Source organism: Chrysemys picta, chromosome 2, assembly GCF_011386835.1.
Source record: "Chrysemys picta bellii isolate R12L10 chromosome 2, ASM1138683v2, whole genome shotgun sequence".
Taxonomy (NCBI): domain Eukaryota; kingdom Metazoa; phylum Chordata; order Testudines; family Emydidae; genus Chrysemys; species Chrysemys picta.
Window position 1 is genome coordinate 134,395,067 of NC_088792.1, and position 14,967 is coordinate 134,410,033.

At 42.0% G+C, this 14,967-nt stretch overlaps 1 protein-coding gene across 2 annotated transcripts in view; it reads right to left on the bottom strand.

The window, feature by feature from the left end:
- The window catches only part of CTNND2 (catenin delta 2), a 1,171,885-nt gene that overhangs the window by 929,762 nt on the left and 227,156 nt on the right, over nt 1-14,967 (bottom strand). For both annotated transcript variants that reach the window (XM_008164383.4, XM_008164381.4), the window contains exon 2: nt 496-629. In XM_008164383.4, the coding sequence (XP_008162605.2) occupies nt 496-629 (134 nt within the window). The remainder of the gene's footprint in view (nt 1-495; nt 630-14,967) is intronic.

Here is a 14,967-nt window from a genome sequence, read left to right on the forward strand (position 1 = left end):
TTTTTTGTTTTAACCAAGTAGACAATACCAAAAGAAAAACCTCTTGATATATTTTGGAAATTCTGCTTCTGGTATCAACCATGTCATGTTGGAAACAAGTGAATGTAAACAAATAACAGAATATTTTCAAACAAACAAGATAGGGTTCCCTTCAATCTTTATGCAAAGCTTTGGAATGAAAGTTACTTTCTTCACAGTGATTCATATGTCCCTAGCTCTTACACTCTGTACTGAAGAAACCTCCACATGTAATAAAGGGAAACGAAAGGATGTGGTACTTGTAGCAGTCTCATTTAAGATCACCATACAATATACCAGGCAGAATGACAAAGAAAACAAACGTCTCCTCAAACCAATGACCACAAAATTCTGTTAGGAAACTAAATTGAGATATTTTTAAAACAAGAAATATTTCTACTCCTTCATGGCATCAATAATAAGCCTCACAAGCATGTGCGACATAATATGTAATCAAAAGCCACTATACTTGTGTACCTGTTCCTTAACTGAAGCTAGAATAGCAGAGGTTGTCTCTGTTTCAGAACCGTCCCCATTGGATGTATTCAGCACAGGGCTAAGGGAACTTGTCTTGTCAGAAGATGACGGCTGGTCTGGCACAGGCATAGCTCCTACGATTAAAAAAAAATAAAGAAAAATGTTTTGATATTACAAGCCGCATGTGTGTCAGGAATCAAATATATACAATGGTAACCACCCTAATTTCAGAAAAAAAAGTATTTTGTGTTCAGCAGAGCTAATTTGCTTCTGTTAGATAATGTGAAAGTCCTTCATTTACTATTCTTTAAAACACAAAGATTATTTAAAATTTATCTTAAAAGCAGCCTTGAATTCTTATAATCCAGTTTGCCTCCATATCATTCACAACATTGCAATTGGAGCTAATTCAAACTATGTACAGTTGTGGCATTTGTATAGCATTCTAGGAGCTATATCCAATACAAAATTACAATATCACGGGAGTGATTAATCATGAAATTCCATGCAAGCAGAGGACCAACAGATGAGAGAAATACAGAATTTCATAACTTCTTGAATTAGGTGCACATTTACTATGCACCTATTAGTAGTCTAGTATTTTGCCTAACTTCAACAAATCTAGCAGTGTTTTTGCTGAAGTTTTATCAGCAATATTATTGTAAAACAGTAATAAAAGTTATTCTGCCCCCTCACCCCCCCCTTTTTTTTTGACTGAGAGAAGTGAGAAAGCCAATGGTTAGAAGTGAAGTCTCTTTCTACTTTTTTTGTTCTATAAAGCTAGGGATAAGATGCAAGAGAGAAGCCATGATTTTGGAGGCTGAGCCATAGTACGAAGGGACATGAAGTGTATAGTCCCAGGTATATCATATAAATGGTGCAGTTGCTGTAAAAGTCTGCGGGGCTCTAGAAGAAGTGCTCCTGCTACCTTAGTTTTTCCTGTGTCACTCCCCTAGAAATTAGCTTCCACATTTTTATAAAGTAAACCTTTAGTGTACAGTTCTTGTAAAGCTGACTTAAGTGGTGAGTAAAACCTCACACACCACTTAAATCAGCCTTTATTAGATGAGTCCTCTAATATGAGACCAAAAGGTCTGGGGAGCTCGAGTCCAGAATAAAGAGTAAATTCACATCAGCACTACCTAGCACCAACTAAGTGCAATATACACCTCTACCTCGATATAACGCGACCCGATATAACACAAATTTGGATATAACGCGGTAAAGCAGTGCTCCGGGGGCAGGCTGTGCACTCTGGTGGATCAAAGCAAGTTCGATATAATGCGGTTTCACCTATAACGCGGTAAGATTTTTTAGCTCCCGAGGACAGCGTTATATTGAGGTAGCGGTGTACTTCAATAGCAGTGATTGAGGAAGTTTGGGATTAAAATGCCCAAAATTGTCTAGGCACAGAGTGAATGTGCCTACACACAAAGCTAGCCAAAGTAAAGCCCTGAAGTGACGTTTTATAACGTTGTCTCTGAATACTCACTGCCATATGAGAACAAAAACAACTAGGAGTCCGGTGGCACCTTAAAGACTAACAGATTTATTTGGGCATAAACTTTCGTCACTAAAAAACCCACTTCTTCAGATGCATGGAGACCACATGAGGATGCCCGTTTGGCCTGGTTGGACACACCTTTCCAAAACCTTCCTGAAGTTCAAGCCACACTAGCAGGAGGAAGAGGGGAACATACCTCCAGGTAAAAATACAAAGAGGCCACCACAAAAGGTATTGAAAAAATGTGTCACTCATGTTTCTTCCTAATCCCTGGCAGTCAGTGATTGCCTTATGCTCCAGTTCAGGGGTGGGCAAACTGTGGCCCACAGGACGATCCTGCCTGGCCCCAGAGCTCCTGGCCCCAGGAGGCTAGCCCCCGGGCCCTCCCCTGCTGTTCCCCCTCCCCCGCAGCCTCAGCTTGCTCGCTTGCTCCGCCGCCGGCACAATGCTCTGGGCGGCGGGGCTGTGAGCTCCTGGGGCAGCGCAGCTGCAGAGCCTGGCCTGACCCGGTGCTCTGTGCTGCGTGGTGGTGGCGGCGGCAGTGGCAGTGTGGCCTGGCTCCAGCCGGCCGCATGGCCAGCCACCAGTGCTCCAGGCAGCGCGGTAAAGGGGCAGGGAGCAGGGGGGGTTGGGTAGAGGGCAGGGGAGTTCGGGGTGGTGGTCAGGGGGTGGGGAGGTGGATGGGGGTGAGGCGGTTGGGGTGGGATCAGGGGGTTGAATGGGGGCAGGGGTCCCTGGGGGGCAGTCAGGAAGGAGAGGGGGGTTGGATGGAGGGGCAGGGGGCAGTCAGGGGCAGTCAGGGGACAGGGAGACGGAGTTGTTGGATAGGCAGAGGTCCTGGGGAGGCCGTCAGGAATGAGAGGAGGGGTTGGATGGAGAGAGGAGTTGGTTGGCACGGGTCCGGGGGCAATCAGGGGACAGGGAGTGGGGTGTGTGCATGGGGAAGGGGTCCCAGAGGGGCCGTCAGGGAACAAGGGGGGTTGGCTGGTACAGGAGTCCCGGGGGGTAGGGTGGGGGGACAGATAGGAGGTGGGGACCGGGCCACGACCCGCTCCCCTAACCGGCCCTCCATACAATTTACAATAACCAATGCGGCCCTCAGGCCAAAAAGTTTGCCCGCCCCTGTTCTAATTGGTTTATATTGCTTATACATTTTTTCACACATAATGCAACTACAGCTGTTTTTATTCACATCAATGTCTAATCCTTTTTTTATTCTATTTCCTATGGAAATTACTGAAGATGGAAATGTGTAGGTCTCATGCCCCATTAGTGTCCTCACTCTATATCTTTTGAATGAAGTCACAACATGGCCAAGTAATAATTGACTTTCTCAGCATAATACCTTTGACAAGATGAAGAAGCAGGGTTACTTATGAATAGATAAGCATGGCAGAATTTTATTTTTTAAGTAATTTTGATCAATAATATTGATGTTTATTTGTAAGGGTTTTTTTATTATCTTAAATTTTCAGAGTTGTGTGAAATTATGGGGGAGGTCAAATAATAATTACTTAATGACAGTAGCTATTGAGAGTCAAAAAGTTAAAGCTTTATAACCATTAAAACAAATTGTCAACATCGCATGTCAAAATATACAAAGTTAATATCCTTAAATCAAAGTCTAATAAACTCTCAAGCATGATTTCTTATTTTGCCTATCTTTAAATTTTGATTACCGGTGATGAAAATATTGTCAGTTTGTGTGTACAAGTGAAACTGATGCTTACTAGAAACGTACTTAGAAACCTACTCCTTCCAAGCCTAAGGATAGGCCGCACAAGGTCACTATCACAAGAAGAATTCCAAGTTATCAGATGGAAATTCAGATACCATACCTCTGTCCCTGCCTGTCGTAAGCATATTGTATAAAATCTGCATCCGCATCTTCTATATAGATGTAAAAGGGCCTTTTTAATTTTTCTCATTCGGTGCAACAAATATAGTTTTTTACTGCAACAAGTTACCGTATATACTTGTTCATAAGCCGAATATTTTTGGTAAAATAGTGATGCATCAAAGAGCGGGGGTCGACTTATAAACAGGTCTACACCAAAATTAGATGACTTTAAACTCTATGGAATCATCAAATTGAATATCTAATACAGGGATCGGCAACCTTTGGCCGGCGGCCCGCTGGAGTAAGCACCTGCAGATGCGGCAGGTAAACAAACTGGCCCGGCCCACTAGGGTGCTTACCTTGGTGGGCCACGTGCCAAAGGTTGCCAATCCCTGATCTAATACATTGTCATTTTGTTTACCTGGAGCACCTGCAGGCATGGGGCCCCTCAGCTCCCCGTAGCCGAGGTTCGCAGTTCCCAGCCAATGGGAGCTGCAGGAAGTGGCGCCACTTCCCGCAGCTCCCATTGGCTGGGAACAGCAAACCGCGGCCACAGGGAGTTGAGGGGCTCCATGCCTGCAGGTGCTCCAGGTAAACAAAACGTCCCGACCCGCCAACGGCTTACCCTGATGGGCCGGGAGCCAAAGTTTTCCAACCCCGGAAATATAGGGTCGGCTTATGAAAGGGTCATAAAGTTTTTGCTATTTTTACCTATCCATTTTGGGGGGGTCGGCTTATAAATGAACAGGCTAATGAATGAGTATATATGGTACATGTTTTACAAAGTAACTTCAGCAACTCAACAATGTAATTAGCAGGAATTTATTTAAAAATATTATACTGTCTACAAAACCACATATTACATGTGTGCACACACATACACCATGACCCATCTTGTAATCTTGACTAATTATTTTAAACTAAATTATTAGTCACTTCTTAATAGGAAGCAAGGTCATTTTCTTTTCTAATGTTGCAGTTGTTCAATTTCGGTGGGCTAGTGGCTCACATTGTGGAATTCTATTCCAACCTGAGAGATGCGGTTTTGGATGTAATTTCAAGATTTTGGAGCACAAGATTCCCTACCACTCCCCTTTCTCTCCCCTCTTCTCCTTCTTTTGTCTTTTCCTTTCCCTTGCTGTTATTTAGTTGGTGATTTATTTGGCGTTGGTCCTGTTCTATTAACTCATCCTCGCTTGCATCTCTCTCACCCAGTCCCCAATAATACATTTTTAAAAATATATGTTTAAAAAAAAATCTTTTAAAAAGTGCAAGTAACATAACAGTTCCCACTATGATCACTATGCTTGTGTGCTATATCAACCTGCATGAAACCTGGAAGGAGTAACACAAATTGCAGGATGGAAGTCTTTGGAGAAGGCACCAGGAAGCCAATCTGTGTGGACGTGGCTGGAATGCTTGCTGCACTTGAAGCATCTCTGTAAATACATCTTTTAATAGTCCAGTTTAGTTTTAAAAACATGGAGTCCTCCCCTGTTATTACCCAGCATGTGATACATGAACACATCTTTTCTTTATTTAGATTGCAAACTGTTTGGGGCAGGTATTACCTGGTACTATGCATTTAACATGCTGTATTACTACGTACTGCTAATATTTGCTGTTAATAAACAACCACACAAATCAATCTAAATTATATCACTCCCTCACACACCAACCCACTTAAAAGTGCACTACTATCTTTATCCAGGGCAACATGCACAACATTTATATCTCCCACTGACAGGACACAGAACGGCAATGCTGGTTTCTCAAACACAAGGCTAAAACTTCATAGGCAGCTCTATGCTAAGAAAGGAGGCTAGAAGTACAACAGAGTAAAATGTACATTTGAGACTTTCTGGTATCTCTCTCCATTATTGCAGAGCTCTTTCTGCAAAGATTTCAAATATTTCCAATAATTATTTTCAACAAGAGACAGATATTAAAAGTCTCAGTAATTAACCTACTTCACCAACTTATTCTTTAAAAGCTAGTAAAATATGAAGAATGTGAATGATAAAGTACAGTGAGAGATGGTCATTAGCTATTACAAGCCATTTTTTTGCTTTTCATTTACAGGCATCCATTTACTTTGAGAATCATGTCTCTGATTCTTGTTTAGACTTAACTGAAGTTTTTACTTGTGAAAGACAGGAAATATATTTAGGAGTTGCATGCGAGGGCTTCAAAGACATTTTGTGTTAGACAAAAAGAGATGGGGTGAAAACCTGACCCCACTGAAATCAATGGCAAAACTTCCATTGACTTCAACAGAGTCAGGATTTCAGCTGATGTTGAAAAGAGCATTTGAACACTGTTGTGATATTGAAAACAAGACTGAACCAGTGTGTTTGCATTTTTTTCTTATGAGGAGCACTCTGTGAAAATTAAGGAAGATTAATTTTGCCCCTCCAAAAGTTATATTCAGCTTCAGATCAAAAGATAATCATATTTCTAATTTGACTATTCTAAATTTGCCAACCATGACAAAAATGAAATTGGATGACAAAAATCTGATTCTTTATTTACTTATTTTATTTTGTGTCTAAAAATGAGGATAATTTGAAATAAGATTATACAGTTTAACCTTTTTATAACATTTCAGGAAGATACAGTCACAATTATTAAATAGCCAGAAAAAGAGCTAAGCCAATTTGACAGACCAAGGCCTTCATCATGCAAATCTTATGCTTGTGATTCCAATTGGACTCCTCATTGTGTATAAATTTAAGCATATGCATAAGTCTTGGTGGGCTTAGGGCGTTAAGCTGTATATCCTATTCAATATGCAAATTATAAGATGGACTTTTAAAACATCTATGTACTAAGGAGAGGGCTACACTTAGCCTGTTTAGTGAACATTAAAAGCCATTAAAATCTGGTCACGATAAGATAATCAGCTCACCCACTGATCCGAAATCAGAGAGCACCTTTTTTCAGACCAGTTTTCCAATGCAAAGTACTCCAAAAGTAATAGTGACTTTCTCCCAACTATAAATTCTGTGGTGAATCACAGTTGCTTATTTGTATTAAGGAACATGCTACCTTTGTGAACATGCCATGTAACAGGGGAAAAAAAGAATTAAGAGAAAGTAGGGGGTACATTAGTTCACACCTCCCTACTGTTTTAGGTTATCTGCCCAAAGACGGAGGGAAATTACATGTATCAGTATTTCCACAAAAATCCTACGGAGGAATCAAGGTCTAGTGGAATAACCAACAGCCTATGAGCCAAGACCTTCACAGTTCTGCTTTCAGCTCTTCCAGTAGTGACTAGTCCCTTCACCTCTCTGCCCCAGCTTCCCTCCCACCACCCATTTCTAAAATAAGAATACTAATTATTCCCCCTTCTCTCCAGGGTACCAAACTCTCCTACCTGTTGCTGGGCCTGGAGAACAAAGAGCAGATGCAGCAGGGAGGAACTGTGACTGCAGGGAGTACATGTAGGGATCCAATACTTTGTGGAACTAATTCGAATGAGGCCCACAGAAGCCTGTATTGTGCATGTGCCTGCTTCATCTACTGTCTGACGTCTATGTACTGCAATCACTTCCTGTTAGCAGCAGTTGATACTGCATCCTGTCATTAGGGTTGCCAACTTTCTAATTGCACAAATCCGACCATCCTTGCCCTGCCACTGCCCAAGGCCCTGCCCCTGCCCCGCCCATCTCTGAGTCCCAGTCCCCACTCACTCCAGCTCCCCTCCCTCTGTCACTCACTCTCCCACACCCTCACTCACTTTCACTGGGCTAGGATAGGGGGTGCGGGAGTGGGTGAGGGCTCCAGCTAGGGGAGTGGTCTCCAGAGTGGGGCCAGAAATGAGAGGTTCAGGATGTGGGAGGGGAGGGGATTGGGGTGCTGGAGGGGGTGAGGGCTTCGGTTGGGGTGCGGGCTCTGGGGTAGAGCTGGGGATGAGGGGTTTGGGGTGCAGGAGGGAACTGTGGGCTAGAGCCAAGGGGCTTGGAGTGTGGGAGGGGGCTCAGGACTGGGGTACAGGGCTGGGGTGCGGGCTCCAGGAGGGGGCAAGGGGTTGGGGTGTGGAAGGGGGTTCGAGATGACGGCTCTGGGAAGGAGTTAGGGTGTGGGAGGGGGTTCCGACCTGGGGCAGGAGGTTCGGCTGTGGGCTCCAGCCAGGCAGCACTTACCTCAGGCGGCTACTGGTCGGTGGCGCTGCATGACTAAGACAGGCTCACTGCCTTCCCTGCCTCCTGGAAGCAGACGGCATGTCTGGCCCTGAGGCAGAGGCACAGCCAGGCAGCTTTGTGTAGTGTGCACTGCCTGCATCCACAGGCACCTCCCTCGCAGTTCCCAGCCAATGGGAGCTGGGAGCTGGCACTCAGGGCAGAGACAGCACACGGAGCCCCCTGCCCACCCCTGTGCATAGGAGCTGGACATGCCGGCCATTCCAGGAGCTGCGTGGAACCAGGGCAGACAGGGAGCCTGCCTAAGCCCTGCTGTGCTGCCAACTGTACTTTTAATGGCCCGGTCAGCAGTGCTGACGGAGCCGTCAGAGTCCCCTTTCGACCAGGCGTTCTGGTCGAAAAATGGACGCCTGGCAACCCTAACTGTTGTAATGCAGCCACACTAAAAATATTTGTACGGTACACGGGGACTGGCAGCTGGGACATTGATAGGGCTTAGCCCCACCAACCCATAATAGCCACTCATAGTTATGCTCAGAGAAGTGATGACTGAATAAGATCTCGTTTTAAAGCTGCATGCATTGTGTATTCAAAATCACTGTAGTCTGACACGCTAGCAACAGCTATATTCGAGACTGCCCAAGTGTTTCAATTCTAAACTCATTTTGGTGTTGGTTGTAACTTTCTGAATCTTTTCCAGGCCTTGTCTCTGCCTCAGGGTGAATTTTTTTTTTGGAGGTCCAAGAAATGCTATTTTTATTATGTATAGTTTAGTGTGCACTTTAGTCACTGCTTTAAGTGGAAAATTTTATGTAAATGGGGAAGTCGTGTACATTAAATGTTGCATGTCAAAAGTAGACTTGAAAGCTGCAGTGAATAGCAACTAGTAAGCAACACTGTTTTACTTTTCCCAGGATATTTTTTAACATGCTCCAAAATTTAATAAGCAAAGATGCATGTTGCCCCTTTTTTTCTGTAGAAACATTGGGAGATCTTTATAATAAAGTACTTGTGACATTAAAAAATACTGTGTATGCACCACCCAGCTGAACTGATCAAACAGAAACTAGTTCTCATCCGGACATTGAAAGTCACCCCTCATAAGATTTTTCTCTGACACATTTCACCCTTACAAGCATGATTATTTAAGCATAAAAAAGTTGCAAAATACTGCATTTAAATTTTCACTTTAATACTATTAAATCCACAACATTTGATAGTGCTTGTGCTCGTTTAACTAAACTTCCAACCACTAAGACACTTGATTCTCACATTGTAAAGCTCTTGATGGAAATACTATTATTATCCCATAGCAATATAAGGGGAGAATGTGAATTTTACTTATCACAAGCACTATACAAATACATATGAAGCAAACACATTTCAGGCCTCTTGTCTATTAGGATGAATGAATACTGAGAACAAAAATTATACATGGATATATATAGTTAACAGAAATCTCTCAACAGCAAACATCTGTGATGAAAATCAGGTCTCTATTTCAAACTCAATGTATACAAACCATAGTGTTACCAACTGTCTAATTGCACAAACCCAAACACCCATGCCCCACCCCTTCCTGAGACCATGCCCTCGACCCACCCCTTCTCCAAGGCCCCGCCCCCACTCACTCCATCCCCCCTCCCTTCATCACTCGCTCTCCCCCACCCTCACTCCCTTTAGCCAGACTGAGGCAGGGGACAGGGTGCAGGAGGGGGTGCAGGCTCTGGGCTGGGGAATGGAGCCAAGGGGTTTGGAGTGTGGGAGGGGGCTGCGGGCTGAGTCAGGTACAGGGGGTTGGGGTGCAGGAGGGGGTGAGGGGTGCCCCTGTGCCAGACACTTCCAGGAGCCACACAGAGTCAGGGCAGGCAGGGAGCCTGGCTTAACCCTGCTGCACCACCGATCGGACTTTGGGCCTATTAAAATCTCCCAGATTGCTTGTAATAGTCACCGAGAGATTGAGGTCAATTCTGGTAGACTCCTGGCCAATCTGGGAGGGTGGGCAACCCTGAGAAACTATATTATTGATGGAATCTCAGTCCTAGATGTTAGAATGCAGTCAGTTTCAGTTCTTGCTCAAACTCAGACTGGTGATGTTATTAGCATATTAATTTAAATACAAGTGAAAACGAAACTAAACACGGAGCAAAACTCAGAGCAAATCAGTATCAGACATATAAAATAAGCATACCCCACTGAGAAAGGCACCCATAGCAGAAAAAGCAGAATACACAGGAATGATATTTCACTTAGACCATCACCAAGTTAAAAATGTTCCATTCTGATTTATTTGAAAATGAGATGACGCCCTCCCTCCCCCAAATCAGGACTCTGTGTGACAAGGAATTTGAAATCTTGGCAGGACCAGTGATCAGAAAATTAATTCCCAGGCAATTGGGAACATATCAGGTAGCTAGACATACAAACAATTCATTTATGCTCACAATTAATATCAACTAAAAGTTTTATTCCCAATATTACAGACTGAATTTAGAGTAGCGGCCGTGTTAGTCTGTATCCGCAAAAAGAACAGGAGTACTTGTGGCACCTTGGAGACTAACAAATTTATTAGAGCATAAGCTTTCGTGGACTACCACTTCTTCGGATGCATATAGAGTGGAACATATATTGAGGAGATATATATACACACATACAGAGAGCATGAACAGGTGGGAGTTGTCTTACCAACTCTGAGAGGCCAATTATTTTTTTCTCTTACTAAGGTGCCACAAGTACTCCTGTTCTTTTTGCAGACTGAATTTAGGCCTTTTAAAAATTTAGCTCCAAGATATGCATTTTGTTCAGTTCCTTTACAGGCAAAAATCCAAGCTAAATTTGATATTAAAATGGAAAAAGCTTAGGGAATGTAAAGAAAATGCATTTTTTATTTTGAAACAGTAGGGATTCCTTGTATCCTTTGTTCAGTTGTCATTATCTAAGCTTTCTGAGAAAACTCTGTAAAACATCTTAGGTTAAAGAGTATCTGTTGTACTCAAATCACTGCTCACAATTTTGGTTGTTTTGTTCTTTTTTTTAAAGCAAATGTGAACTGAGCTTTATAACAGTACATGAAGAAATTGGAGGCTGTACAATTCCAGACAGATGGTTTGATGGGTGGATAAAATAAAATCTAGCTTAAATAAAAGCAAATTCAATTACATATGCCAAGCACTGCAGATTGTAACACAGAACTCAAGATACAAAAAAAGATCCTTTTCAAATTAGACATGGATTATAGAACAGGAAAATATTTCCCAACAGCACAAGGTGAGTTCTCCAGTTGTGACTGTCCCTTTAAAAGGAGATGGGTCCAGGCCCACCTGTAACATCTCTCTCTAGGTGAAAAAAAATAAGCACAGGCACATGACAGGCAGGTCATGTGGCTAGACCAGGCCTTCTGGGTTTGGGGGAGATAAGATAGAAAAGTCTGTGGTGAGACAAAAGGGAGACACTCACAGGAGGGGCAAGATTGAGAGCTAAGCCAACAGGGTAGGCTGGAAAGCATCTGAAGATCGAACAGAAGACAGACCCTCAGGAAGGAAGGGCTGTGCCCAGCTTGAGATTGGGAAGGAAAACTCTTGTGTTTGTTTTGGATTGAGATACCCTGGCTGGGGCAGACCTTTTTTTCCTCTGATTTGAATGGACGGTCAAGTCACTGCAGTATCCAAACCAGGCTAAAAGGTTGGGAACAGATCCAACCTGAATGAGGGGAAAATGAAGCAATGGCAGCCCAAAGCCTGACCGGGTAGGTGGCACTTCTTTTCAACGTCAATTAGGTCTGTTATAGCACAAGTTCAGATGTTCATGGTGCCTCCCCTCCACAACCTCTCTTTAATGAAAGGGATACTGTCAATGAAAGTTTGACACGAAAGGTAGATCATGTGAAATCTTTTATAAAGACCAAAACCAAAGGATTTAGATTTTCCAAGCTGAGAAATGCAAAAAATATATATTAATAATAATAAAATGACACCTTTTCAACATTTCTCCAACCAGCCACAGCAGAAGAAAACACTGTGGCACATTCAAAACTAACAGACCATTTAATCTAAAGTAAGAGGGGGGTAAATTGTGCTCAAATTCAGGGGCACTGATTTTATTCCTCAGCAGAACAGCAAACAGGAGCACTTCCCAGGCCCAGTACTTACATTTTTTAAACTCTGTGCACCATCTAGATTCAGTACTAGGGTGACAGGTGCTTTATAAATAAATGCTTTAGCCAGATAGACATGCTACATAAAGATCAAATTATTTCATTTATAATAATCTCAGGGGATATTAACATAAATGTAGAAGTGTGCTTTTCAATGTGAGCCCTGATTCTCCACTGCCTTGTACCTTGTCTGTGCTATTCAAATGAGTGCAAAGTGGTTATAACACACTTGTCAGTGGAAATGTATGGAGAATTCCAATTTGTTAGTGTTTTGCATTCATTTTCTACAGGTGTAAATGACTGCACAAGATGCTAGGTAGTGAAGAATTGACCCCATAATTTTTAAGCTGACAATGTCCCTTTAAATTAAGGTAAAGCAACTGAATCCATTCAGACCTTTGTAGCTTTTCACTGAAATGCTAGTTCTGCTGTGATCATCTTTAGCTTCAACTGCGAATGCATATGTCATAGGCAATAACTTTACTCACCAGTCACCACTATGTGAACAGCATTTTGAATAGCTAACAGTTCTTACTAGTAATTCATTCTTTAAGATTAAATATGTGGAATCATAGTAAACGTTTTGGTTTTCTGGATGATTTCTATACATATATTTTAGGTGAATAATAAGCACCAATAAATGTAAATTTATAGCATCAAAGGAACAAGTATAGATAACTAATGTTACAGTAAATATTCATAGTATATAATGTATGTGTACATATCTATATGTACACACTTCCTTTGGGTGGAAGGAGGTTATTACAGCTAATCAGTCAGCATACCTTGCTGTTTTTAAACATATAGCTTTTTTTCATGACTGCGTAAATCTTTTTTCAGTACTTTCAGGGTAGCAGCAGCTTCTGTTAATTGTAGGCAGTCTGTTTCATGCATGGGAGCTGTATTTAAATTTACAGGACACAATGTAACCTACTTAAACTTGTAAAAGTGTCTCCAAACTAAACAATAACAGCACTGAAAGTGTGAACTCAAACTCTCACCTTGTTCATATCACTGAGATGTGTCAAAATCTAGTTAAGATTACACAATTTGTCATTAAAATATAATAAGAGAGAGTTTTTTTAAGCTAGGATACTATGCCAATAAAAGTTAAGGTTGATATAACTCTGTGTGTAGACATGGGAAATGAACTTTCAGCATCACAGCAAAATGCAAGGTGGAACAGGTATTTAGCATAAGTAATTAGCACATATTGTAAGGAACCATTCAAGGTAGACTAACCTGTTAACACCTCAGCAGTCATAGGACAGGAAGAGGAGGTTAGTGGGTTACAGAATTATATATAAGCTCCCAAGCTCATCTTTTGAAAGTATTGTGCAGGTTTCCTTTGAGGATGAGGATGGATAGCTATCGCAACACTTTCAAAAGAAAAGCCTGGGATCTTAAATTCATTATTCTGCTAGACACCAAAAATCATGGACTAAACAGAGACACTGGATTTATGGCTTATTACAATGATAGTTGAAAATTAAATGTATGTACTGAAAGACTTCCATAGCTTGGTTATTGGGGACATTTAGCACATATTCCTGGGCTGAACATGTTTTTCATTTGCACTTTGCAAGTCATCTTTACATTATTGCCAACTCTCTATTTTATCACAAGTCTGAAAATATTTGGGGGTTTTCTTAAAGCTCCAGCCCCTAGAGATATGTGATTAAGCAAGACACACTTTTCACTTAAGCAAAAACTATTTTTACCTCCTCATGGCTCCAGAGACAACTTGGAAAATGTGAACTCTAAAGGATCAAATAAGCAGAGGCAAATAAAAAGACCCTTTTTTAAAAATTTCATGTTTTGGAAAGCCTCACTTGTGACCCTTCTAACACCTGGGGCTTGTCTACACTAGCAAGATTACAGCAGCACAGCTGTACTGACGCACCTGTGGCGCTATAAGATCATTTGAATGGCCACTCTGTGCCAACGGGGCGAGCTCTCTGGCACTTCTGTTGGTTTAACTTATGTCACTCGGGAGCGGCGGGGGGACAGGGGGGAGGAGAGTCACACTCCTGAGTGTCATAAGTTATATTGACATAAGTGGTGGTGTGGACAAGTTCTTAGGGTTGACAACACTCCCTTTAAGCAAGGAGATAACTGTGTCTGTCTGTCATGTTTGGAATGGCCTTAAAACATGTCAGTTTGGTGTTTTCTTTTCCCTCTTTGGAGCAAGCCATCCTCTCTCCGAATAAATTGGCCTGTTGTGGAATTAATGTTTGTGATCTTCGAGGTTGTGAATGTCCCAGAAGGCTGCAGCTATTTTTCTGTTGATGGATCAGGTCTTTAGATCTGAGTGAAAGAATGGGCAAGTAACTGAACAGCACACTAATTAAGAGAAGTAATTTTTACTGATCGGAGATTTACAGAGCTTCTTATGAATTGACCAGATTGTGATAAATTAAACATGAATATAATCCAAAGACGGGGAGAATTTCAACAGAAATAAAAAACTCATTAACGGCCTCATCCTGCAACATTTTATTCATCTGAGTAAGAACTACTCACATCATTGCTAACACAGTAATCAAACTTGAAAGAGGAAGCTCTTACCCAAATAAGCAGTGCAGTTCCATTAATTTCAATAGATTTACTCACAAGAGTATGAACTATTTCATGGGCAAGAGTTGCAGGACAGGGCCTATGGTCCTTTGGTTGATACGACAGAGTTAAAAGAAAAAGTTAACGACAGTTAAATCCTGCCTTCCTTGCTTTTAGTGCTTGTCAGGTCAATGGGACTTTTGAGTGCACAAGGAATGCAGGATCAAACCCAAACAACCAAGGCCATACATCAAGAGCTAACTGCTTTGAATTA